The sequence below is a fragment of the Alligator mississippiensis genome, chromosome 1 (genome assembly GCF_030867095.1).
Source record: "Alligator mississippiensis isolate rAllMis1 chromosome 1, rAllMis1, whole genome shotgun sequence".
Classification (NCBI taxonomy): domain Eukaryota; kingdom Metazoa; phylum Chordata; order Crocodylia; family Alligatoridae; genus Alligator; species Alligator mississippiensis.
This window is the reverse complement of record NC_081824.1, coordinates 124,165,948-124,184,720: the sequence shown is the minus strand read 5'-3', so window position 1 is coordinate 124,184,720 and position 18,773 is coordinate 124,165,948. Positions and strand designations below refer to the sequence as shown.

Below are 18,773 nucleotides of genomic sequence, written 5' to 3'. Positions count from 1 at the left end.
GTTCTGTTGTGCTGGCCTCCCCATGGCTTTCAGGTTCCCAATGTTCTCCTTCTTCAGGCTGGGCTGTCCTTGTGGGTGCCACATGGTTTGGTGGTCCACAGCTTCCCCTGCCCTCGTACTCCCCTCCCCCCGACGAGCCTAGTTTAAAGCCCGCCGGAGGAGATCCGCCAACCTAGAAGAAAACACACGCTTACCTTTGGGGGACAGGTGAAGCCCATCCCAGCTGAGCATGTCCCTCGTCGTGATGTGCGGGTCATGGTCCAGGAAGCCGAAGCCTGCCTCGAGACACCACTGCCGAAGCCGCCAGTTGGTCTCTCTGATGCAGTTCTCCTGCCGTCTTCCTCGTCCGGTCACTGGTAGGATGGAAGAGAAAACCACTACAGTGGTTTTCCATTACAGTAACCCTTTTGTATTTTAGTCGGACCATAGAGATGTATTTCACCATCTAGCAATATGTAAGTACACCCTCTCATATAAACTGAAAGTGCCACTGACCTTGATTTCATTCTGGATTACACCATTTACTGCTAATATAATGTAGGAAATGGATGAATTAACACAGGATACCCACTGCCTGCTGTTTGATAACCCATAGCCAGGCAACACAGCCTCAGAAGCAAGCAGTATTAGCTGATACAATCCATTCCTTCTGACACCTGTTGCTAGTGGAAATCTCTTCAAACAAGTTATGCACAGAATTAACCTCCCAGTGGGACACTTATGGGAAGCTGACATTGCAAACAGCACCTGCTTTTCATTGGGGTGAATTTTCTTCCACCTCCCCTTCTTTCTGCACTTACATGAAATATAACATGTATTCCAGCATGGATGAATCAACCCATTAATTTTTTTCTCTTACCTATCTTTTAAGCAAGTTATATTCCCCATCATGGTCTCCTCTCAGTACTTCCCATGGTTTTAATTAGCATATAGGTATATCCTAAAGGCATAGCTCTTACTCATCTATGAGTTACTTCCCCAGATGCAGAGAATGGGAGCAGATTTTTATCTGAATTTCTTACAGCACAGCAAAAGGAACTTTGTTTTCTGTCTTCTAGAATCCTGAGTGTGTGACTGAGTACAGGATTTCTCCAGAAAAAAAATGTATTTTCATCACAAACTTAGCAAGCTTAGGCAACAATTTCTTAATAGGCAAGGAAATGTCACGTAACTGCTTCATAACTTTTTGTGAGCTTTCAAATGATTAATGCAATAGTTCTCAATCTTTTTAGATTCAGGGCACTCCTTGGATAATTCCAGCTCTTATTTTTCACTCATTTTTGTGACTAAAGAAAAACAAAAGCAACTTTTCCATTCCAAAGAACTGAGAAAGACCACAACAGGTCAGAATGTTTTTAACACTATGAATTCTATTTGAAATCTCTGAGTTTATCTTGTGAATCATGTTTGCATACCTAATGGTGTTAATGTTGTGTGGCAACCTGTGACACCCTGGAAAGGATCTCAAGGCACCCCAGGGTGCTGCAGCACTCTGGTTGAGAATCACTGGGTTAATGGAACAGATGCATGGAATATCTGTATGAAGTGTTAGCATACTCACCATGGATGTGCAGCTTCAGCTGAGTAATGCATCTTTCAGTGTGTGTCACTGATGAGTGGCATGCTGGCAGCAGATCTAAGACCTCCTTTCCAGCACATTCCTTCTCTTTTTCCATTTAAAAGGAATCTAGAGGGAATAAAGTGAAGTGAAGAGAGCGGCAAGATTATTCATTAGTACTTACCTCCTTTTAGGTATTCAACACATGGTCAGTCAAGAGGATGTTCAAATGTCACTTTAGTGGGACTTGACTTTGCCAGATTTTTCATATCAATGACAATATTGTTCCATGCAGAATACAGTTTTAACACGGCATTAAAAGTGGAGAGATCAAGCACTCAGGAAGCACATTAAGGTTCAAAATTCATCTTTCTGCCTACTTGTTTGTGCTTAAACCTTAAAATACTATCTTTTTATATTATAGATACTACAATAACAATATCATAGATGTTGTCAAATGTAACCTGGAATTCTGTATTCCAAGCAAATATCAGCAGTTGTTTTAGTAGCTAAGTGCTTTAGAAATTACTCATTCTCAACCTTTAGTAAGCTCAACAAGAATAATCTATTTTGCAACAGCTGTTATTTTTCAGAGCATATTAGCAAGAAAAAGTGGAGTCTATGATTAAAAAAACAAACCCTAAAACAAAACAAAAAGCCTCACAGAAATACAAAGGTTCGTATGTTCTTTTCTAGGGGTCTGCTATAACTATCCTTTTTCCTACCTTCCAATCTCCTTTCTTTAGGTATTGAAAGATGGAGGAAAGTACTTTCTGGACACTCCCAATGAAGACTGTGGAAACTGGATGATGTTTGTCCGGTTGGCTCAGAACCAAGAAGAACAGACTCTTGTAGCCTACCAGCACCGTGGAGAAGTCTACTTCACAACCATTAAGGTAGCTGTTGCCGCACCACTTCACATGACTTGCATTCAAATAATTTGCAAAGATTCAGGAGAAAATTAACTTGCCTTATCACAATTGAGAGGCCAGTTATATTTATTTATCTGACCTATTTTACATACACCAGTGGTACTCAACCTTTTCAGGGTGAGGGCACCTCTCCACCACTTTTTTGAATGTGGTGACATTCCCAGTTCAGAGCCACTGATAGTGCTGCCTCAACTGAACTCAGTGCTTCTCACCTGGGTTATGCTGCCTCCTGGTGGAAGTGCCCCACATGCCTGCTGCATGACCAGCCCAGGAAGGGCTGTGGCATGTGGGGAAGGGCCAGCCCAGGAAGGGCTCCTGACTGCATTTTGACTCTGATCAACCTAAAACAGGCAGGGGCTGGCTGGTGTTGTGCATCTCTTCCTGGTCTGGACCTCCCTCTGCCCTGCCCTTGCTCCTCCTAGAAAGAGGCACATGGGTGGAACTGTTCTGCACACCTCTGTTTCTAGAAAGGGTGCTCGAGGGATGAACCAGGGAGGGTCACAGCAGCAGCCTGCTCCTGCTTGCTTTAGGCTGATCAGAGACCCCTAATACAGCAGGTGTGTGCATGGCAGTTTTACCTGCCTGTGTTGTGGCACCTCTGAGGGGTCCTTGTGGCACTCTGGGATGCTGTAGCACCAGTTGAGAACCACTGACATACACCCTTTCCTAATCACATAATCCACACTAAAATATGTGCTACCTGGGCTTTCTTACCACAGCTAGTGCCCTGGAACTTGGTGAGTGGGATAAGAAAGAAAATGATAGAGCAGAGAGTGATAAAACCATCATTTGCAAATAACATAGATGGTGACTGTAGTTTAAACATGAATGTCATGAGAAGTCTTTTGTTCTTAAACCCTTAATGAGTCATGATGCACTTGCTGTGGCAGCATTGCATATAGAAAAGCCTTTTTTTCTGAAAACAGCCAAAGAATTCCTCTCTTTTTAGAGGCTAGTTACTGAGCAACTTTGAAGGTTCCTTGAAGAGAACTGTCCTGTTGTTCTACCTACCAGTAAAAAGTGATTTTACTGGAACTACAGACTTGCCTTGTAGAATTACACAGTATTGTGATATTATTGAAAAACGATCAGTTTATGCAATATTTTTAGGATTTTGTTTTCCTCCTGAGAAAAGCTGTGAATTACAAGTCACAATATAATATAGGTACTTGATTCTTGAATTTTGTTGGTGATTTGAATACTCTGAAATTGGCCCAAAGGTTGTCAGCCATAGCTTTTACTTTACTCTGAAACTGTCCTTGCAATGTAGTCTCATTTTTCTTTAACAAAGCTGAAGATTTTCTAGTAATACAATAAACAAAATGTATGGATCTTGGTTTTTCTTTTTTTAATTAACTACCATTAATTTCTGCACAACATTGATAGCTACGTTAAAAATTACTGAAAGACTACAGAGTCTAAAGGAAAGACCATGGGAGCATAGGCTAAGAACTTATCAATGTCTATTCCCAGCTTTGCCACAGATGTTCTGTGTGGCATAAGGAAAATCATTTAATTGCTTTACTCTTTTCATCTGAACAGTGACAGCAATACTGCAATGCAGCACTGTGAAGATGAGTTAGTTAATGGTTTTAAAATGCTTTGAATAAAGTCCTAACATAGCTTTAAATATTACTAGAATATAAAGAATAGATGATTGTGATGACATGCTTTCACACTGTCTTATAGTAGCTCTGTATCCAGAAGTCTGATAAAATCAACAGCATTTGTGATTTTATACAAGTGATGTTATATGGTCACATATGCATGTTTTTGTATCTATACCTTTATCATTACTCATAATGTTAAAATTATTTGGTAAGTCTTAACAAGTCCTTTTCTTTGAAGATTGTTGTGACAAGGAACTTAGCTTTTATTTTCCTGTATAATTTAAATACTATAGGTCAAATCCTGTATTGGTGCAAATGAGCAGTTTTATTAATTTCCATGGAGCTTTTGTTTGTCTTTACTAATAGTGTTTGTCTTTGAACATCCAATGTGAGGAATACATTAGAGAGAGTACTGTGGTTTTACCAACATGATTATAATATCACTCATTGCATTGTGTTGAATTTGGCTTGAGGGTAAGCAAAAAACTTCAATTAATTGAATCTGCTGAAGCGTGCTAATAAGTGTGCTCCAGCAGTCTCTGCGTCTTGTGTATTCAGTGTCCCTGTGCTTCAAAATGGCAGTGGGGTCGCTTTAATTAAAGCTCATTGAATGAACCACTCTAATTAAAACCCCTACCCGGAGCATGTGCAAAGATGCCCATATGACTAAAATCCCAAAAATGCATATTTTAAAAGTAAAATGTCAAGTAGAATTATATGCACAAAGCAAGGCAGAGTGCTCATTCAGAAATGTATGATCTTTCATAGGCAACAACTTACTTTGTCAGATGCTACAAATGGACTTGCAGAGAACAGCAGTACCAAACAGAAAGGAATAAAATAACTGAAATCTGAAGGATAAAGGAAAGATGGATGAAAGAATAGGGAAGTGGCAGCACTGTAGAATTATGAGGGAGTAAGAATCACCCATACCCCAAATCTCTTTGACCACTGTGGTATTATTGTAGTATCTATTTGTCCAGCTCTGATGCTAGGTAATAACTGCATTGTAAAGATTCATATGCTGTATCGTAAGCTGCAGCATTTTGCCTTTTATACTAATGTTTCTTCCACGTTAGCAATGATCTACTTCAACAAAGTCAGTTAAGAGTAAAATAAAGGTATGGTATAGAGTTGCAGCGTAGCTGTAACCAGTGATACTCTTGGGTGCAGACTACCATGTTTTCTCACATATAATCCATAGCTTTTTCCCTAAAACCAGCTAGGAAAAATTGGGGTACATATTATAGGCGACGAAAGTTCCCCATGGGTCTGGAAACTGGATGCAGTGGGGGCCAGAACAGCATTAATTGCCATGCTTCTGAGAGCCATAGCAATTAATGCTGCCACCACTCCTGCCCTCGCCTTCCCTCACTGCCAGCAAATTTCTGGACACATAGGGAGTCCCTCTCCTCAACTGCGCACCAGATTGGGATCCAGCACGTAGCCCCAGTATCAGTGTGCCAGATCAGTCCCTGGCATGTGGCCTCAGTGCTGGCATGCTGGATTGGGCCCACTGTGTGGTGCCAGCTCAAGCATGCTGGGCCCTGGTGCATGACCCCAAGCTCTGGTGCACAGCCCTCAACCCCAGATCTCTGTCACTTACCTTTTACTTACTCTAAGGTAAGATTATTTTTCCTTCTTGGGGCCATCCAAAAATAGAATATGAAAAAATAAGGTAGGATAATGGCTTGCTTATGAAATTTTGGAAAGGAAAAAAAATCTTGACTCCCAAAGCTACCTCTCTTGCTTGGTTTTATACATTCAGGAAGTTCTTAGCCAGATAATATCTTTTCCTATATATCTCCATTTATTTTTTTGGTTTTCTCTGTCATTGGTTATACATATTATGAAATAATCCTGGTATTTACCTTGGCTTTATTCTCAGCTACCTTTGTTTGTATTTCTTCCTGTCTTTAGGAATTGTAAAAACAACAACCTTTTGATTTTCAAGTCATGTTAAGTAGTAATTCTCAAAACAACTGAATCCTGAGATTAAGCTATCAACCATCTAATTAGCTATAAAGGAAAGATCTGTAAAGATAAACAAAATACTATCTGTTTTGAATAAGGTATGATAGTTTTCTATCAAAACAGCAATGATTCATATAAACACTGGGAGTTTTCTTTCATTTACAGCCAATTGAACCCCATACAGAATTAAAAGTGTGGTATGCAGCAGATTATGCCAAATTTATGGAAGCTTCTGCAGTTGTCATTAAAGAAGAATCTGATATCTATACTTTACCACCAGTTTCAACAATAGTAAGTATCCTAAACTATATTCAAGGCAACACTGGGCTTACATTCTAAAATCTGCTCATTTGCTTTGTAGTCAGCTTACATGATAATGGCAGTTTGAAAAGAGGATGATAGATTATTTGGCTAGCATTGAGAAAAAACAGTTTGAATCAAATAGCAAAGGAAAGGTGCCACTTGCAGGTGTATTGTTAGTCATATGCTCTGTTTGTAATCTAGTGGCATCTGATGCAGTGGTGCCACGTTAATGGAAAGCTTTGGAAAGACTGACAGGCTGACATTTATTCTTAGAAGCCCTAGCACTCTAGTGCTTATAGTTCTCCTGTCACCCACTGTCCAGTGCTCTGTGTTCTCCTCTCAAGCCTAGCTAGGCTGTTTCAGCTTCATCTGTGTAGTGGTTCTTCTACTGTAATATTATTTTTCTCTTTGTCTGTGTTATCATAGAAGAGTGATGCTCAACCTTCCAGCCCTGTGGGCTGGATGAATGGTGGGGTGGGACTGACATGTATACTTGATCCAGCTTGGGGTGAGTGTGGGGTTGGTCTGCAGGTGTGACCCAGCATGCTGATCCAGCCCTATGCACAAGTTCTGGCTATAAAGCGACCCTGTGTATTGACCTAGCCCCATGTGCTAGATCCAGCCATGAAACAACCTGATAGCTGACTGACCATGGACCAATCCTGCATTCCAGCAGGATCCAGCACAAAGATTTGTGTCATCCAGATCCACGGCTCTGGAAGCCACAGCAAGTAACGCAGTCACTGCTTCCCTGTCGCCACATTTTCAGACCTATGGGGAGCCCCTGTGGGCCAGATGATACAGGCCCATGCACCAAATTCAGTCTGCAGCCTGGGGGTTAAGCACCACTGGCATAGATGGACACAATCCTGTGCTGTGCTGTTGGGAGAACTATATATCTGGCCTCAGAGTTTGTAGAGCTTCAGTATCAGAGAACATTCTCCTAAAATTATGTATAAAGCTTGACTCATGCCTAACAGTAGAACTGTGACTAGCACTTTCAGAACAGAAGCAAATATAGAGACATTGGATGCATCTATACTTATTGCTCCTCAGTTTATTGCTTCCAGGAGCTCCCAGGTGCACCATTTACACATGCATCCAGACTGCAGCACATTGAGTTGGGCCACAGCAGACCCAACTGGCTGGGGCACGAGGGTCCTTCAATATGGGGCTAGCTGGCAGGCAGCCCCCATGCCCCAGCCAGCCGGGTTGGTTGACACATGCGAAGCTGCATACAAAAAAACCCCTCTGCAGCAGGGTAGTACTTGTATTTACAAATACTACCCTGCTGCAGGGTTCATTAGCTTTGTGCACCCTAATAGGGGCACACATGTAGATGCGGAGATGTTTACTGCTCAGTTAATTAGTCAGCTGTGCAGTGAATGCTTCACATAGATGTGCCCGCTGAAATTCATTTTGTAGAGAAAAAGGTGAAGTGCTCGAAAAGTTAGCATAGCAGTTAAAACTAAAGATATGAAATAAGCATCAGCATTAAGCCAGTTATTTACTCTTGTGCTTGTAGACCGCTAAGGCCCCTGCCATTCAGGTAAGGGTGTGCTAGCAGCTGATGCATCATCCACGCAACTATACCTTCTGCCATGCCACACATGTATGGCAGGAGGGGTGATTGTGGGATCCAGCTGACCACAGCTGACAGAGCTCCCAGCCACAGGGGAGCACCTGGCTACATGCTCAATTAATTAATGGTGTGATGGGAAGGAGCCTCAAAGTTATTACACATCTTTTATGGAATAACTTTGAAGCATATTCCTTGTTTTATCACGCCATTAATTGATAGAATGTGTAGTGGGGTCACAGTTTAAGAACTGATTAATTGGTTAATCACATCTTAAGTGTAACGTGTGGCAAGGGCTTCTGGCCACTACATTTCCAGCTGAATAGCAATCTGGTGACACAGTTTAAATACATGTCACTAAGGGCACTGAGAGATCTTGAGGATACCAAAAAGAAGTCAGGTATGTTGAGAAGAATGTGACCTTTCCCTTGACAGTGGTTAATATGAAGGAACTGTTTTTGTTGTTCTTGTTGCAGAGAGATTCTGCAGACCCTTGGATATGCTCCAGTTGTAGTCACGTTTTTGGGACTTTTGCTCTGTTGGAATCTCACCAGTGCATCAATAAAGACCGAGCCCTTACTCCCAGCTTCAGACCACCAAATAAGTTGGGACCTGTGAAAACCAAGAGCAAGCCCAAAGGGAAACTGAGAGGAACTGCCTTGGGCAAAAGCACTGTCCAGTGCTACAGGGCCATTTCCTGTTCCCCTGGTGCAAAGCTTAGCTGCACCAGCTCAGGAAGTATTTGCAATCCCATTGCAAGGTTTGTGCCAAAATGGAGAAGTGGCCAGTCTTCACTGATGAAGGGAAGAGAAATGAAGCAGCCAGACAGTTTCCACTGCCAACTCTGTGGAAAGATATTTGATTCAATTGAAAAGCTCACAATTCACACTTACAATCACACAGGGGAGCGTCCCTACAAGTGTTCACAGCAAGGATGCACAAAAGCTTTCCTTTCCAAATATAAACTAATAAGGTACAACTCCTCAAGGCACCAGCCATCTTTTCTGGTGGGTGTGTGTGGGGAGGTGAAGTAATGTCTTTTTGTTAGGAGGTACGAATGACAATTATTCCCTAACATCCATATTTCCTATTTGTTTGCTTTAGCTGCTAGACCTTGCTTCCTTTACTTGCAATCAGAGTAGCTATTCAAAGTGTTTTTCCTTTGTAATTCCACACCAGACAATAAGAAACATTTAGTTGCTATTTAACAGAATCTAGCCTTTCAAAAGCTTTTACCATGGAGGGTGCTAGTATGTCTGCAGGGTCGTGAAGCTATATCCCACTTCTGCACTTAAGTTCTGTAAACTTAATAACGTTTATTATCCTTCTGTCTTAGGCACTCAGCCACCCACTCTCCACAGAAATCTCACCAATGTGGTTACTGTGAAAAGACCTTTCACAGAAAAGACCATTTGAACAATCACCTTCAGACTCATGACCCCAACAAAATGGCCTTCAGGTGTGAAGAGTGTGGAAAGAAATACAATACTAAGCTGGGTTACAAGCGACACCAGGCTCTTCATGCAGCCACTAGTGGGGATCTTACCTGCAGGGTGTGCTCCCAAGAGTTTGGAGGAACTGAACTATTGTTGGAACATCTCAAAACTCATGCAGGGAAGCCAGCCAGCAGCACCAAGGAAAAGAAACATAAGTGCGATCACTGTGAGCGCCGTTTCTACACTCGTAAAGATGTGCGGCGTCACATGGTTGTTCACACAGGCTGCAAGGACTTCTTGTGCCAGTTTTGTGCTCAGAGGTTTGGGCGCAAGGACCATTTGACTCGCCACACCAAGAAGACCCATCCACAAGAGCTGCTGAAGAGCAGGTTGCAGAATGGTGATTTGCTGGGTCTCTTTGACCCTCTTTCCCCATTCAGACTAAAGGAAGAAGACAGTGAACTCCCCTCTTTTCCTGATAGGGTTTCAACACAACATGGGATTCTGAGCAGTTCAGAAGCAGGCTACAGCAGTCCACATACTCACTGTCAACAAGCCCTACAAAGTACACATTCCCTTGAATGTCCTCCTCACATGCCAAGAATGGGCTGTGTAGATGCCCTGTCAGCTGTTCATTCCACACCCTCTCCACCGTCTATTCCTACCAGCCAGAACTTTCATCAGCCCAATAAATATGAACCAAGTTCTACCTCATTCACATCAGTACCCCTCAAGAATCTACCCAGCAAAGTAGATGTTAAAAATTATAGTGTAAACCTGCTTGAAGATCTCCCTTTACCAGAACCTCATTCACCTCACAAAATCAATTTAGAGACTTCCTCAGGGCCCCTCAGTGATGTTGGCAAGTACACACTGCCCAAGGAGACTGAGACAACCATTGAAACAATGAACATGTCCTCCATGGATCTCACTCATATACTGGGTTTCTGGCAACTCCCTCCAAGTGATAACCAGAATACCAGTGGGGACCTTACAGTGGCATTTGGTCAGGAGGAACCATCACATAGGTGCTGCCTTGGACAACTACAAGGTCCTCAGATAGCTACAGATGGTGCAGCTCTCAATCAGCTTCCTCATGTCCTTCGCTCTTTTCCATCCAGCACAAATTCTGTGACATTGCCTCATTTTCACCATGCATTCAAATAACTACCAGCTATTATTAAGACTCCTTTTTTTGCCTTAACTTTTTAGGGAGAGAAAAAAATCTTTTAAAAATCCATTAAAAACAATTTGGGAATAATCCTGACAGGAGCTTATTTTGCGTGATACTTACTCATTTTATAGTGTATGACAATAGCAAGAATGGCATGTTTTTCCTCTCCATACCCTATGTTTTTACATTTAAACCAAATAGCTGAATAAGTGATCTTCAATGGAAAAACAACTAGTTTCATGATAAGCACAAGAAATTCTGGCTGCTGTGATGGGATGGATAATTTAACCTTAATGAGTCATGAAGATGTTGCACAGATAACTTCAGAATTGGGAGACATGTTAAATTCTACATCAGAACATGTATAATTTTGGAGGGTCAAGTAGGTTTCTGTGTTGAGCACTTAATTAATGAACTTTTAAGTATGTTTAAGTTGCGATTCTGTCACTGAATTACTTTATCTCCTTGTCTCACTTCTTTTTTAAAACAAAAGACAGATATTACTATGGCAATTAAATTGAACTAGATTTTGTTTTTTAAAGTGCACTTCAGCTGTATGTGCCTGCATATAGGGAGGTGGGTGCGTGTGTACCCGCATTCATGTGTGCATGTGGGCAGATCTGCATTTTCCCTGGGTTGGTAGCAGAAGAACAGCTGTCTTATATAAATGGCTTTTGCTAAAACAGAAGTAAATTGTCTAACACGTTAAGGCAGCATATTAATTTTAATTTAGAACTTGATCTGGCAAGATATGAGGCACCTTGGGCTGACACCAAGAAAGCACTTCAACACATATGCACATACCTGCAGTCCCATTGGCTCAGCATCTTGCATATCTAAGGCTCAGTAAAGATCATGCGCCTCATCAAGCTAGGATTTGATTCATCTTTGACTGATGAAGTTAGTCTTTGTTTAGCCCAGGAAAGCAATTAATAATTTGTACAAGCTGCAGCATAAAAGTTCTTTGGCTGATAAACTGCATTAGCAATAACAGCTTGAGCTGACAGCCCTCCACATCAGGTATATTAACACATTATGAGGTTAGTTGCAGGTCTGCCTCTGAAGGATTGTAGAATCCAGTAGTCTACACAGTGTATCACTCACAGTCACAGATGGTGCCAAACACCACTGAAGTGTTCATGTCTATGTAGCAAGTATGATGATGTAAAAATCCTTTTATTATGGCTTCAGAATGGGAGCATTTAGTAAATTATATCTTTTTAAACCACAACAGAAGTAAAGGTATAAATAGACCTCAGCTTTGTGCCACCACCACAATTTTTATGGTGGCATAAAGGGAAAGCAAAGAGATGCCTATACCATTTATCCTACCATAAATCATAGAAAATTAAGTGTTGGAAGGGACCTCAGGAGGTCATCTAGTCTATCCCCCTGCTCAAAGCAGGACCAGCCCTAATTAGATCATCCCAGCCAAGGCTTTGTCTAGCCGGGTCTTAAAAACCTCTAATTGAGATTCTACCACCTCTCTGGGTAGCTGTTCCAGTGCTTTACTATTCTTCTAGTCAGAAAGTTGTTCCTCATATCAGACCTAAACTTCCCTTGCTACAACTTGAGACCTTTGCTCCTTGTTCAGTCCTCTGCTACCACTGAAAACAGTCTAGCTACATCCTCTTTGGAACCAGGTATTGAAGGCTGCTATTAAATCCACTTTCCGCGCCCCCCCCAAGTCTTCTCTTCTCTTCTCCAGACTAAATAAGCCCAATATCTTCAGCCTCTCCTCATAATTCATGCACCCCAATCCTCTAACCATTTTCATTGCCCTCTGCTGGTCTCTCTCCAACATGTCCACATCCTTTCCTTAGTGGAGGGCCCAAAACTGGACACAGTACTCTAGATGTGGCCTCAACAGTACCAAAGAGGGAAATAATTACTTCCCTTGATCTGCTGGCAGTGCTCCTACTAATGCAGCCTAGTATGCTGTTAGCCTTCTTTACAAGGGCACACTATTGGCTCATACTCAGCTTACTGTCTGCTGTAACTCCCAGGTCCTTTTCTGCAGCTGCTGCTTAGCCAGTCAGTCCCCAGTGTGTCCTGGTGCATGGGATTGTTCTGTTCTAAGTGCAGGATTTTGCACTTGCCCTTATTGAACTTCATGAGATTTCTTTTAGGTCCAACCCTCCAGTTTGTCTAGGTCTCTCTGAACCCTAACCCTACCCTCCAGTTCTTCTACTACTGCACCCAACTTGATGTCATTTGCAAACTTGGTGAGGTTGCACTCCATCCCACCTTCCAGGTCATTGATGAAGATCTTGAACAAAACCAGCCCCTGGACCAACCCCGGGGCTCTCCACTTGATACTGGCTGCCAACTAGGCATTGAGCCATTGATTACTACCCTTTGAGCCTGATGATCCAGCCAGTTTTCTATCCACCTTACAATCGATTAATTCAATCAACCCATACTTCCTTAGCTTACTTGTGAGAACGTTGTCGGTGACTGTATCTAAAGTCTTGCTGAAGTCAAGGTATGTCATGTCCACTGATCTCTCTGCATTCACAGAGTCAGTCATCTTATGGAAGGCAGTCAAGTTGGTCAGGCATGACTTGCCCTTGGTGAATCCATGGTGACTGTTCCCTTCTTCTCCCCTCAAGTGCTTAGAAATGAATTACTTCAGGATCGGCTCCATGATTTTTCCAGGAACTAAGGTGAAGCTGATTGGTCCTTAGCTTCCTGGATCCTCTTTCCCTTTTTTAAAGATGATCAGTATATTTGCCCTGTTCCAGTCATCTGGGACCTCTCCTGATTGCCGTGAGTTTTCAAAGATAGTGGCCAGTGGTTCTAGTTGCCTTGGCCAGCTCTCTCAGCACCCTTATGTGCATCGTGTCTGGCCCCATGTACAAGTCCATGTCCAGCTTGTCTAAAAGTTCATTTTCTTTCACCACTGTCAGCTGCTCACCTCCTCCTCAAACTGCTGCCCAAATTTGTGACCCCAACAAAAAGTGGTAATAGTTTTTGCCGTTTTATCATGGCAGACGTCTGTTAGCTTTATGGCACAAGACTCTGGGCAGCCCAGAGCTGCCTGCACTCTGCATCCACTCCAGACAGGTGCTCCTATGGCTTGAGGGCCCATCCTGCATGCTCCCAGAATTTCCACACAGGATCAGGCCCCTCAAGCCCTGAGAGTTTCTGCCCAGCTTTCCTCACTCACAGTAATGCACCCCAAGGAGCCCACTGACATGGCTGACCACTTCAGGTGGTAACATCTATTTATACTCTTAATACTTTTCTTTGTGGCAAGTTTTCTATCTAGAGTTCTATTCTGACGATGTCCAAGTGTCTATCAGATGCTGTTAGCTGACGAACTATGGTATATTCATGTAAATAGCAAAAAAATTAATGCTTTTACAAAGCGTGTATATTTTTAAATAAGAAAACCCATAGGATTCATTTTTTTGAACCTCCACAAAGATCTTTTTAATTGATGCTGCTATTGTTGTTTTTTTATTAAAATATTCTAAGTCCTAAATCCTGCCATAGCAGTAGAAGTTACAGGTGTTGAAGGTTCTACTGTATGTGCAAAAAGGATGTTTTTTTTCCTTATTGCTCCCATTCCTACCATATTTTCCTGCAGCACCAAAGAATTTGTTTAAAAGATCATAAAGATTTGTTTATTAATGGACTATGAAAAGCCTCCTGTTTGACAAATTGGGAATGATAGCATCTGCATGAGTGCACATTTTCCAGCATATTTTGGGTAAGCCTTCCAAAAAATGTCTATTTTTTTTACCACATTAACCTTTCTGATCTTGCAAATTGTATTCCCTTTGCATCATGCAAAACTATATGCTTTTAAAGATACACATTTTTATAGGTATTCTATCATTTTGGTTTGAAGTGATGTAATTTTAAATTACTTTCTTTCAGTTAAAAGATGTTTGTTAAAAGAATGTGCAACTTGAGCTGGAATCATGACTATGCTCTATGTGGAAATGTTCAACTTTATTTAACAGGTCAAGTGCCTTTAAATGTTCTCAAGTTGTTCTGAAATACAGCCTCTTATCCTAACGGTGAAGAGTGTTTCTCATTCATATAAAAATAAAATGAATCACTTTTGTTATTAAGACTTTTAAATACCATGCTTTAAGGGTAAGAAACAAGATGATCTCGTTACCATATTTCCTCACATACAGTGTGCCCCAGAATAAAGACAAAATGAAGAAAAAAAGATCTTTCCTTGTAGTAACTCAGTAGCAGCAGCTAGGGAGCTGAGCCTGCTTACTGTTCTGCTCCCTGTGGATTGCATGCAGACTTCACTTTTGCTTTCCCTGGCAAGCAGCAGAAACAAACTGCTCTCACCATATTTCCTTAAATATAATGCATATTCCAATTTCCAGAAGTTTTTTTTTTGAGGAAAAAGGGCACATGCTGCATGTGAGAAAATATAGTATTTTAACCCCTTCAATGAATTCATGTTTGGCTGTTGCTTCTAGGGTCCCAAGGCTCTTCCTTCCTCCTCTGGCTTTTGCTTTCTGTTCCTACCCATTGGTTGGGGCTGGGGGGTGGGGAGAGCAGGATAGGTTGACTAGTGGGAGGCCCATTGAGTCTGCACAGCTCATGAGTCAGTGAGGAGCTTGTGGCATGCAGTCCCCAGCCAGTCAGAAGCTGGACAGTCTAGGCTAAGCATTACTCAGAGTACTTTCCAGCCCTTCCTTTGAAGCTGGCTCACTGGGCAGCCAAAAGAGGGAGACATATAAAGGGTCAGGAAAAAGAGAGCAAGCCAGAGGAAAAATGGCTCAGTGAGATACCCCAAGGACATTGCCCCGAGGCAGGAACTATCCCACTGCTGCTTATCCATTTTATCCAATAAATATTAGATTCAAGATAAGAAAAGCCATTGCACTTAGGCTTATCAACGTGAAATGGGATTAATTCCCATCACGTTCAATGGTAAAACAGCATTCTGTATAGTACACACCAGCATATAAGCTTACTTCTGTTTCTTTGAGCAGGAATTATATTTTCTGTAGACTTCCTGTCACAGCTTCATTGAAGGGTTCCCATTATATCAAACTGCAAAACAAAAACAGAAGTTTGCATGAGTCTTGCCTGTACCAGCAAGTACACATGCACTGTCAGCAATATGTTCACCTTAATACACAGCACTTGTGTGCATTTTAAAGTTTGAAACTGCACATTTCTAAATGTGGCTACCTAATGCAGTTGGTGATACTGTTGTATTTCAGGCCAGAACCACCATGCAACCCTAGTAATGCAATGAGGTTTTAATAGTTCCCTGGACAAAATTTTAAAATGTAAGTGATGCATTAGGAAGCTAGTGGGACATGGACTCCTAAGAACTTCGGCCCTTAAAAAGAACTTATTCTTCATGTAGACGCTACAAGACTAGGCTCAATATCAATAGGTTTGACTTAAGCACATGAAGCTACCTCAGAAAGCATTCCAGTCTGCCTCAGCAACTTTTTCCCAACACAGTGATGGCATTTCATTTTGTAGCACTGCTCCTCATTAGCTTTATGCTGGTGGAGTCTTGTGTTCCTTGCCTTTTGCCCTGACCTGTAGCAAAGCCTCAGACAGAACATTAAAAAGATCAGTTAAGTTTCTGTTGTCACTACCCATACCCAGAATCCCCTGTGGTTTGGCGGTAGACTCCTTGTGCGCCATGCAGTGGACCTGGGTTCAATTCTTGGGTGTGCATGTAACTACAGCCCCTGAGGCACTGAATGTCTGGACTTGGTCTGGCCTTTGGATTCTTTCTCAATGGCCTAAAGTGGGGATGGGCAGCCTCAAGTCCTCCAGCCTCCTGCCTAGACATAAGTGTTCGAGGTGTGGGTGACCTCTTGCACATACACCCTGATCCTAAAGGATCAATAGCCTGAGTTACATCATTAATCCTGGTTAGTATGTAGTCAAATATCAACAGTCTGAGAACCAGGCTTCTGGTAGTGGATATTAGTTTTTGTCAGAGCTCACCATCATACCACTTTCCTTCTCCCCTGCTCCAGTGATGAAACATCTATTTTTTTTTCCTTGCATCTATCCTACCTTTGCTATACTTACGCACATCATCAGTATTGCCAGTTTCCCAATATAGCGGTACTATAAGTTGTTATTCTGGGTTCAGACTGAATCACTACTTGTTAGTAGTTGCGTATCATGAACCTTTTTCAATAACAAGCAGGATAAGTTGCCTAATTATGTCTGCGTATTTTGGTGGTTTCTCTCAAATTCTTGTGATTTAACTTTTGATGGGGGATTGAAGTAGTGACTTCCAAAGCTAAATGCTTTATCCCAACAGCCTCAGATACGAAGCTGATTGCTGTAGCAAACCTATATTCTCTGTGGATCAGAAACTATTATATCCACCAGTGGTGCTGCAATTCACTTAATAAAGTAATAGGTCTTTTCACTCTTCTACGAACCTACAAGCCACTTTAATGCAATACAGCACAATAGGACAAATTACCTCAATCAATTTTCATATTCCCATTTTAGATTTTAAGTCTTAACATTTTCTCTCTGTAATATCTCCCTGTAGTTTGTAAAACTTATACTTTACAATAAAATAATTTCTACAGAGCAGAGCTGAGCTGGTTTTAATATGCAACACTTGCTATGTTAATTGGTGCTGCTTAACTGAAAGTCTGCCATGTCTTCATGAGAGAAATCAGGCAAATATCGAATCTGCATGCCTTTGCAGGCAGTAAGGCTTTCGGCTCTAATAAAACTTTAAGTACAAGTCAGGAATGCACTTCCTGGGACCAGTTTCCATTACAGCCAGTGAGTAGGATCTGATTCCCTGAGTCTGGGTAAGGAGGAACTATAGTATATATTTTCATGTCTTCTAGGCAGATTTTTTTACATTGATACCAGATCCTATTCCTGGTATCAGAAATCTGTTCAGGTCCCTGAAAAACTGTTAATGCACCTACAAACATCTTAGTATTAAGGTTAAGTCACCAAAAACACTAAGAACCCATCCACCTTTTGCATTAATGCTATTTAAGAGACTCAAGCAGGATGGAATAGTGTCACATTTAGGTACCCAAACAAGCAGTGTAATCTAACATACATTTAAAACATATATTTCTCCTTTTGTGCTCTGCTTCTGATTTTGGCAATCCCTGCTATGGGTTTGCTAACTGTCTTTTTTTTAAACAGTCCATTTACATTTGTCTTTTTGTCTCCCCCCTCCCTTCCCCCTCTGTGCGTATGTAAAAATTGTGATGGAGCTGCTAAATGGAGTGAACAGGGGAAGGTTAACATTTCCCAAATATACTAGAAAACCTTACTTCTGTACAAGAGTCCCCAACTGCACATAAGCCTGTGAGATTCTGTGAGGGTAGCTCCAATTGGCTGAACTCATTTTCTTGAGCTTAACTTCATTAGAAATGAAAGTCTACTTTTACTTAAGAAGTGCTGTATTAGGTCCAGCATTCTGTCTATGACAGTGGGAGAAATGGATGCTATAGAGGGACAGGATTGAACTGAATACATCTAGAGTGATAGATCCCTTATTCAATAATGTCCTTAGTGTCCACCATTATTGGTTTTGAGATGCCAGAGGAAACATCTCCAACCATACTTCTGACCTAATAAGTGGGCCTGAATTTTCAAAGTACGGCATCCTACTCAGTGACTGGAGAGAAAGACTTTCCAGAGGTAGTCAGGCCCATGGGACAGGCCATCAGACTGAAAAAGAGAATGTGTTCAGCTCTGCTACCAACCTTTTGTATGAACTTGGATCAAGATATTTCATCTTGGATCAAGATTTCTCTCAGAGCCTTGCTTGTTCCATCTGTAATACCACTTATTTATTCATTCTTGGAAATCCACACATGTAAAGTGCTAGATGACAGCTAACCAACATAATTAACACCACTGGAAAGAAATTATTAAACAAACTGAAGGAAACTGAATTGCAATATATTCATAGTACACACTATGAAAAGTCATGTAAACTCCATAAATCTAGGAAAAATGTTAAGAGGATGTTATGTCACTGAGAATAAAATGTTTTTTATAAGGAGAAGTTAAACCTGCATTAATTCCAGTAGACCATGTAGCTGTGGGTAGACCCCACTGTCCATTCCATGTCCACTTGAGCACTCCAAAGCATTCATCTTTCTCTGGTCTTGACTGGTTTCATTTTATGGACTACTCCCATTTAAATATTCTTTTTCATCTTTACCAGTCCTATTGCTGTGAATTCTCAGTGTGGTTTGGAG

At 41.5% G+C, this 18,773-nt stretch overlaps 1 protein-coding gene across 4 annotated transcripts in view; it reads left to right on the top strand.

Moving 5' to 3' along the window:
- The window catches only part of PLAGL1 (PLAG1 like zinc finger 1), an 88,226-nt gene extending 73,578 nt beyond the window's left edge, over positions 1-14,648 (top strand). For all 4 annotated transcript variants that reach the window (XM_019488378.2, XM_014605494.3, XM_019488381.2 and 1 more), the window contains 4 exons: positions 2,305-2,454; positions 6,240-6,365; positions 8,433-8,929; positions 9,293-14,648. In XM_019488378.2, the coding sequence (XP_019343923.1) occupies positions 2,305-2,454; positions 6,240-6,365; positions 8,433-8,929; positions 9,293-10,559 (2,040 nt within the window). In that variant the 3' untranslated portion in view covers positions 10,560-14,648. The remainder of the gene's footprint in view (positions 1-2,304; positions 2,455-6,239; positions 6,366-8,432; positions 8,930-9,292) is intronic.
- The last annotated feature ends 4,125 nt before the right edge of the window (positions 14,649-18,773 follow it).